Source organism: Myotis brandtii, unplaced genomic scaffold, assembly GCF_000412655.1.
Source record: "Myotis brandtii unplaced genomic scaffold, ASM41265v1 scaffold1092, whole genome shotgun sequence".
Taxonomy (NCBI): Eukaryota; Metazoa; Chordata; class Mammalia; order Chiroptera; family Vespertilionidae; genus Myotis; species Myotis brandtii.
The window spans coordinates 207,736-216,667 of record NW_005353719.1 but is presented as its reverse complement, the minus strand read 5'-3'; the positions used below and the strand labels follow the sequence as shown (position 1 = coordinate 216,667).

The following is an 8,932-nucleotide window of genomic DNA, read 5'->3' as shown; positions in this document are numbered from 1 at the left end:
AGTCACTGTCCACCTGCCAGCGGGGGAGGGGAGTGGCGCCGCGGGTCAGAGGTCGCCGGGCCTCCGGCCTTCGTCATTCATAAGGCCCGGCGAAGGCTAGCTGCCGCAGGCCCGGGGGTGGGGCTGGGACTCCTGGAGGATGGTGGTCCTGGGGAGCAAGGGGCGATTGGGAGGGAGCCCTCAGTGTCGGTCCCGTTGCCGGGCGCCCACACTGGGCTCGTGCCACTCGTTAAGTACATTACTTCTCAACAAGCCCTGTCACGCAGGTAGTATTATCACTCCCATTTTACAGATGAGGTATCCGGGGCAGCGACAGCCTGAGGCTTCTGTCTGGGCAACGCAGAGGGAATCTGCCTTCTAGGAATTAGCAAGATGCCCTTTTCATACATTTACCGTGTTTCCCACTGCCACACCACTGACATTTGGGGCCCGATCATTCTTTGCTGGGAGGATTGTCTTGTACAGTAGAGCAAACCCCCAACCCCGTTTAGCTGCATTCCCAGTTTCTCTACCCACTGGATGCCTGTAGAACCTCTTTATCCTGCACCAGATGTGACAACCAAAACCATCTCAACATTGCTAAATGTGCCCTGGGGGGCAAAACTACCCCAGTTGAGAGCCACTGAAGCAGGGGAAAGCCCAAAAAGGAGGCGGTCAGAGGGGCAGGGGACTGGATGAGCCAGCTCTCCCTAACTTGGGGTTTAGGAGGTCCTAAGTCTACCAGCCAGCCAACTCACTGCTCTGCCGCTAAGTTTATACAACCTGCACTCTACCCGGTTGCTGTCTACACCCATGTTCCTAGTTCAACTACAGTCTCAGGAGGGGAAGAGTTGGGCTTTTATGTGAATTATGGGGAAATGGCTCACCAGCCAAACCACTCCAGCTCTGGCTGTGGGTTTACAAAGAAAGGTTAAGTAAAAGTTAATAAAAGTGTTGCTGTGTCCTTGGAGTACAATGTTAATTTCTTTCTGTGGGTCAAGGTCAACGTCTGAAAAAAAACACCACTGGTTATGTTCTACAACAGCTGCATTGCTTAAGCTTCAACAAATAAAAACCCCTTTCCAAATCTCAGTCTGGATTACAAATATACAACCAATTAGGACTAGAGCAAGGAGATAAGAGGCAGCCAACCCACTGGCCAAGGCAAGAGGACCCCCACCCCATGTTCCAAGGAAAGATGGACAAAGCTGCCTCAGTTCATCTAAGACAAAAGCAGAAACAATCAGTCTAGATGAAATGCATTTTTAGGTCAACCAAACATATTTAATACAAAAACCTTTTAATATACAAACTGTAATCAACAGCATCCACATAGCAGCGAAGGGATGGGGAACATGGCAGAGGAAGGTGGTTTTCAGGGTCCCTACTGTTTCCCATGCCTGCAATCACTCTGTAGCCTGTGAGAGCATAAGGTCTTAGCAGAGGGCAAAGGCAGCCAGAGGCCCTGATGCCAAAACAGACAAAGCCTGGTCGGCTGCTCCAACAGTGGCAGCCTCCAGGGAAATCCAGATCCAGTTAGGAGGTAACAAGAAGGTGGTTGTGACTGAGAGGAGAATCAACCATTATTCCTCAGCATCCAGCTGATCACACTTTTGTGAACAGAGTTTTCCAGGGGCTGCTGGATTGAAAAGACCTAAAAATTGTTCTGGGAAAAGGAAAGAAATTGTGTCCAAGTCTACCTTCTAACTCAGATTCCTTGACTCCAGAAAGCTGGGTGGATCTACTCAAATGTTTGGGAAGGGAAATGACAGAGCCTTTGGTCCAACAAGGCTGGAACCATTGACCAAGAAAGCCTCAAGGAAGGCCAGGGAGGTTTGTGGGAAGAGCTCTGGGTCAATGGTACTAACATGGGAGCCTGATGACACAATGGCTTATGTGTGGAAGAGAGAAAGGACACAAGTTAGAGAGAATTAAGAACTAAAGCACCTGCTTTTTATAAGCCGGGAATTTTTCTGGGCTGAGGTTGGGAGAGACCTGAGGCCCATTCTTTCCTCAGGGATCAACTTGATAGGCCTGAATATAGTTGATGGCCCCAAAGTCTTCCAGGTGCCCCCAGAGGACTCTCTGGGAGGCCTAACTGCCCCCTTCAGATGTGTTGGGAGACTGGCCATAGTCCTAGGCCCAGGTAGGGCCTGGAGTCCCCCAGTTAAGACCTCAGTTAGATGCAGTCCATGGAGTTCTCGGGGAGGAGGCCAGGGATGCAGCCAGGGAGCCCCAAGCCCTTGACAGGGGTACAGTTGATGGGGAGGCTGCAGCTTAGGGCAGGGTCCTGGTTCTCTATGGCCTCCAGCCTGTCCGTGTTGCTGTCCCAGTTGATGTGGAAACGGGTCACTCGGGGATTCGAGGCCAAGATGTTCCGTTGGAGCTGGGGCAGGAAGAGAAATGTCAACTGTCAGCATGCCCTCTCATTACTCCCACAAAGCCAGGGCACCCCTAGTCTCCCATCCCAGACCCATGAAGAGCAGACCTTGCTTATTCCATCACCAACAATATGTGTGGGACTCCAGGAAATGCCTGTGCACCATGATTTAGGGCCAGGACCTATCTAATCTTAATTCTGCAAGGCATGCTTCTGAGAAACAAAGACCTCTCTCTCTGAGCACTACTTGAAAACTTTAAGTGACCTTGGCTCCTGAATCAATCCAATGACTCACTCCCCCCAAATACAAAGGAGCCAGATGATCTAGAGCAGGGAGTGGAGAGCGACCCCACCTGAGAGAAGTCTGGCTTTGGGGGTGGGTTCTCCCGCAACTCTGGGTCGGGGTACTCATTGTTGACGTAGTAGCCCACACGGATGAACTCCTGCCCATGGTAGGTGCAGGTGATGAGGACCACGGTCACACCAATGGCGTCGCTCTCAGGGATGAGGGATGGGTTGGGAGCATCGGCCTAGGGAAAACACATCCTGAGCTTAGAACCGTCAGCTCTGAATTCAATGTTAATGAATCAACAATAATACCAAATGAGGTATTTAAACACACCTAAAACAAGGTTATGTGTTGACTGGTTGACAAAAATGTGAGATATAGGAACCTAGCCCTGTATGTCCTATGGGGCCATGGTTCAGTATTCACTAATACACTGTTCACAGCAGGTTTACAGAATGTAACTCCTGTGAATAATGAGGATCAACTGTGAATCCGTGGTTCAGGGTAACAGTCATGACACAGAGATGGAGGAAAGAGAGGTGTTTGAAGTACCGTTGAGAGGTCAGACAGCTCTTGAGAACAGAGCGAGAATTTGAACCTGAACTTTAGACCACTAAACCACACTGTGTGCTTTTGGGTAGAAGAGGATGTTTCTAGGTGTCAAAGCCTAAGGCCTCCTTTCTTACCTGAAAGACGAACATGTGTCTCCCTGCTGGGATAGGGCCGACCAGCACTGAGTCTAGGATTTGATCAAACTCCTCACTCTCAGCTGAGCCAACATAAATTATCTTCCACTCTAGGTCTGCAAGGACATAGGGTGTTAGGGAATTGAAATAACATGACAGCAAGAAGGCAGAGAAAGGGTCTTCTCATGTTAGTTTTGGAGAGATCCTTAATATGGTGAAAGATTCTTATTCTCAACAACACCTGACATCCCCTGGGCACTGAGTGCCAGGCACTGGAGTCCTGAACACTGGGCAGGCAGGAAACTCTTACTTCAAGTGGGAGTGGGAAATTTCTCCTGTGGGCTTAGCTTTGCCAGGCGACCTTGACTCTGCACCTCCAGGGAAACTCAGGCCTCTCAGAGCCTGAGGGCAAACCGTATGGCAGAGGCTGAATTAAGACCCACGTGACAGAGGCGTGCTGAGGAGGGAACAGCAGGGAGTTGGGCCATTTCAGGGCCCTGCCCACTGGGTACTGGGATAGGAAGCAGCATCCTCTTTCACACACAGGGACCGGTGCCACAAAACTGAGTAGATCCCTCGACAACTGGGGCAGGGCGGCAGATTCCAATACAGCAGGACAGCCAGCCGGCAGGAGGGGGAAGACAAGGCTGCTGTGGGAGTCAGCCAGGCCCCCAGGTCTTTTAGATCCAGCACCAAGTCATGCCTGTTTATTGGCCATTGGGTGACCCATGACTCAATCAACAAATGTGGCATCATAGGTGATCCTCTTAACTCCAACTCTCTTGTATCCGATCCAGTAGAGGGGACCCCATCCCTCAGTATGTTCCGGCAAGATTAAAGGAAAAGTGCTTAAGGAGACCTTGCCCATCAATCACAGGAAATTCCCAGTGACCACTGCCTCTTGCAAGAGATCCAAGTGTACCAGGGGCAAGGTCACGTTAGTACAGGCAAGCTTGGCAGGAGACCTGAAACTTATTTTAGGTTCTCTGAAATTACACAACCTACCACTCCAGCAACTGGGGGAAGTTTCACAAGCTGTGATTTTCACAGGAAGCAAATGCTCTTGGAAGCTGCCCTGTTCCCTGGTCCAGTGTCCTGCAAGTGCATCCAACTTCGGAAGCACACTGATGCCGGGCCACAACTGCGGAGGTTGGTCATCTGAGCCCCAAGCTCTTCCTCGATACACTGGCTTCCTGTCCCTTCGCAGTTTCACCCAGGCCTACTCAGGGACTCTATCAGATTTGAGATACAATGACACCCGCCCACTCCAGGCTCACTGGGGTTCAAACTCTAGTATCTTTTATTATTTGCAGGGAGGATTAAGTTTATTGATCTATTTTTGTTACAAGTGGTGACATAACTAGACATGTTTGGAACCAACAGAAAATCAGCTAGCTGTTCTCACCTTTCTCACACAGGTCTAGATTTTGGTATCTTTCCTATCTTTCCTTCTGGTCTCTCCCCCATCACCAATTGGAATCACATGTGTGTGCATTTAACTAATGTGCTGGGGAGGAGAGATAAGAAGAAGACTGAAAGAGAGCAGGCTCAGGGCACACCAAAGGCACTTGATGTTCAATACTGTTAGGCAAATCTGAACAAAGACCTGTGGGTGCTGACTGGAAGAGAAAACACACTGCATGGGTGGCCAGGCAAGCGGGCCACAATAGATCCCTCAATACCGCAGAAATTAACCAAATAATTAATGGGTGATCAGAAAAATATCAACTCAAAAGTTGGAGGAGCTGATAAAATCATCTACAGGACAAGAAGAGAACCTATAAATTGGAATCATCTTAAAGTTGAAGTGTTTTAACTTAAGTGCCATATGTAAGTGGCATCATTTTTTAATATAACCGTTCTTTAGAATTAGATATGGAATATCAGTCACCAATACAGCACAAACTCACTCCTATAAAACACAGGACACAATTATATACATGTAACATGTGTACTTAACCTTCAGGGCAATTTCTTTTTTACTTTTAAATATTGATTTTTTTTTTTTTAGAGAGAGAGGAAGGGAGAAGGATAGAGAGCTAGAAACATCAGTGAGAGAAAAACATCATCAAGCGGCTGCCTCCTGTGTGCCACCCACTGGGGTGGAGCACGAAACCTGGCATGTGCCCTGATGGGGAATTGAACTGGTGACCTTTTAATTCATGGGTCGATGCTCAACATCTGAGCCACACCAGCCAGGCACCTTCGGGGCAATTTCAAAGATAATTTGACTACATTTCATTTTGTCTTTACACCCTAACTTTATGATCTAACCACTGCACAAGATGCTCCTCCACTATGTATGAAAATGAAACCAAAACCAACGGCATGATAAAAGACATGTGTAGTTGAAATAGCTGAGGAACCTGTTTCCTGCCTGAAAAAAAGAAAAAAAAAGTATCCGGTAGGTCTTTTTGTTTGTCATTTTATTTTTGTTCATAATCATAAAGATGAACCTTGGCCTGACCACAGCTGTGGGTCAGATCATCTGGTCCCATGACTTATTCAAGCAGTGCCTGTTGAATTTCTCAATTGAAGGGGGCAGAAGGACAAACCTATTGTGTTAAACGTGGACCCATGTTTTGGAAGCATCTATTTCCAGACGCTGAGGACAAAAGAGAGCAAAAGGTGTCTTGTCAGATCTGTAGTTGCTAGTGTCAACCTAACAAGACTGAGATTTCCTCAGTATCTGAGGCTTCTAAAGCCAGGTCCACTCTATTTTTGGGGGGGCAGGCAGAAATCAAATTCCTTTTGCTCTGTGGGAAGAGGCAGAAAGCAAGTTTGATAGGTTAGAGCCCTAAGGGTAAGAACCACAGCCTGGATTTTCAGGCCAGAGTTTACTTCCCAACTTGAGTTTCTCTGGGCAAAAGCTTTATTGTCCTGGTGTAATTAATAATAGTACCCACTTTGCTCTCTTTTGAGAGTCCTGATGTGGACTATTTATGTTCCACTTCTAAAATAGAGGATTCATTCTCTCCCAGGTTTTAGTAAAGATAAAGAACCCTGGACTCAGGCCCTGGCTGGTTTAGCTTGGTGGATGGAGCGTCAGCCTGTGGAGTGAAGGGTCCTAGGTTCAGTTCTGGTCAAGGTCACATGCCTGGGTTGAGGGCTGGATCCCCAGTAGGGGGTGTGCAGGAGGCAGCCAATCGATGATTCTCTCTCATCATTGATGTTTCTCTCTTTCCCTCTCCCTTCCTCTATGACAGTGGTTCTCAACCTTCCTAATGCCACGACCCTTTAATACAGTTCCTCATGTTGTGGTGACCCCCAATTTCATTGTTACAAATTGAACATAATTAATAATTAAAGCATAGTGATTAATCACAAAAACAATATGTAATTATGTGTTTTCTGATGGTCTTAGGCAACCCCTGTGAAGGGGTCGTTCGACCCCCAAAGGGGTCGCGACTCACAGGTTGAGAACCGCTGCTCTATGAAATCAATTAAAAAAAAAAGAACCCTGGACTCAGAACAAGCCCTAATGTCAATTATGCTACCAACCAGCTATGTGACCTTGGAGAAGTCTGCTTCTCTCTAGTAAAATATAATGACCAGCAGGTTGACTTTGGACCTCAACTCTGATTCTATAAACAGATTATTAAATAACAGGCAGGGGCTTCCTAAGAATACAAATACTAGATAATGACCACACAGTTCCTTTTAAATGCAAGGAGCACAAGCAGGCTAACTGAAACCTGATCTCCTGCCATTTGGGAACTGTGAATCCCTTAACCTATTAGCTCCTTATATCTCCTCTTGGCTTTAAAACGAAATCTTATTACATAGCGACAATCTACACTTAATTTATTTACACCCTGCCTTGTTACAGAAAGGATTTAACTGGACTTATTCTATAGTTAGCCACAAGTAGACGACATAATTTAAAAAGAAGAGAAACTAGGGAGAGACTGATCCATTGGCCCAGCACACAAACATCTCCAATTGTATCAACCCTAAACTAACCCAAGTGGCTGGCTTTGCAAGCAAACTGCCCAACTACCACCTCGAGGTGCTGATTAGTATACCCTGGCTTCCCAGGTCTCCACTCTTTAGCTGCTGCCTCTTCGCTTTTTAACCACCAAGCGGAGAAGTGGTTGGATGGAGTACAGTCGTACCTCAGAGATACTGTGGGTTCAGTTCCGCCCCACCATAATAAAATGAGTAGTGATCTTTTTGCTGGTGAGGCTTACCTTCAATTTGTAAAAAATGCAACATCTGTGAAGTGCAATAAAACAGAGGTAAGCCTGTACTTCCTCCTGAAAGTGGTGGCAAGACTTTCTGGGTGACCTTAAATTTTTAGATTTTTGTAGACCTTTCCTTGAAAGGTCTTTCATTTTTTGTGGCTTCCATCTTCTCATCTGTGAGATGAGAGCCATGTCTACCTTTATGTCACACAGATGAGTAAGTACATCTATGAAGGCACCTTGGAAAAGATGCCCAAAAGGTTGTGACCTCCTAGCTGATTGTTTGAAGCTGGATATCAACATGGTTCAGCCCACCCCACCCCACCTAACCTCCAGATTTGGGGTCAGACCAACAAAAGTGCTAAAAGAATTGTGGCTGTAGGTCAGCTGGAACCTGGTGCGCGCAGTGGGAACTGTGCAAGCATGTCAAACTCGCGGCCAACGGGCCACATGCCTCCTTTATGTTTGACATGCTTGGATGCTTGCCTGGCTAGCCCACTCTTCAAATTTGAGTGTGTTCATCAAAGCCCACAGTCAGGGAAGCGTGAAGAATGGGAGCTGGGAGACTAAGTTATCCTCAAAGACCAGAGTTGGAACCTAGGCCGGTTGGAGCTCAAGGAGAGGATTGGGGCCAGGCTGAGGAGGAGGGAAGCCAAGTTCTAGGGCAGTGATGGCAAACCTTTTGAGCTCGGCATGTCAGCATTTTGAAAAACCCTAACTTAACTCTGGTGCTGTGTCACATATATAAATTTTTTGATATTTGCAACCATAGTAAAACAAAGATTTATATTTTTGATATTTATTTTATATATTTAAATGCCATGTAACAAAGAAAAATCAACCAAAAAAATGAGTTCGCATGTCACCTCTGACACGCGTGTCATAGGTTCGCCATCACTGTTCTAGGGCATGTGTGTTGGGATAGAACACAAGGAGAAACTGGTGGGGTTGTTTAAGTATCAGTAGGTTGGGGAGGAGATTATTGTGTGACAAACGGGGAGATGGGGTGAGTGAGGTCGTGTCACAGGGCGAGGGTCTTTCTTCACAGGGAAAAAGGGTGATAGGAGGGGTTCCACTGGGAAAGTTGGGAAGGTGCCTGGGAGAGAGGCCTCTTACAGGGAAACTGGGGGAGGAGGTTAAGATTTCCACAGGCAATGGGAGGGGGCTGGGGGCTGGAGTCTCCCTAGGAAAAAAGTGCGGTGGGAGTGTCTCGCCAAAGAAAAGATAGGTGGAGAAGACTGAGTGGCTGTAACGTTAATATAAAAATCTTCTATACAGAAATAGAAGACGGGGTGGTTGAGGGTCTCCGCAGGTTAAAGAATGGCGGCTGAAGCTTCCATATAGAAAACGGGAACTCAGAAGCTCCGCAGGAAAAAGTGTGGTTTGGGAGGATGGGAGGATGGGAGATGAGGTC

The 8,932-nt window shown here is 47.2% G+C and overlaps 1 protein-coding gene across 1 annotated transcript in view; it reads right to left on the bottom strand.

Moving 5' to 3' along the window:
* Nucleotides 1–1,228: 1,228 nt before the first annotated feature.
* ASF1B (anti-silencing function 1B histone chaperone) overlaps nucleotides 1,229–8,932 on the bottom strand; it is an 8,267-nt gene continuing 563 nt past the window's right edge. The window contains exons 2-4 of the mRNA XM_005857259.2: nucleotides 3,335–3,450; nucleotides 2,713–2,889; nucleotides 1,229–2,365 (exon numbers count right to left, since the gene is read on the bottom strand). Of these exons, the coding sequence (XP_005857321.1) occupies nucleotides 2,159–2,365; nucleotides 2,713–2,889; nucleotides 3,335–3,450 (500 nt within the window). The 3' untranslated portion in view covers nucleotides 1,229–2,158. The remainder of the gene's footprint in view (nucleotides 2,366–2,712; nucleotides 2,890–3,334; nucleotides 3,451–8,932) is intronic.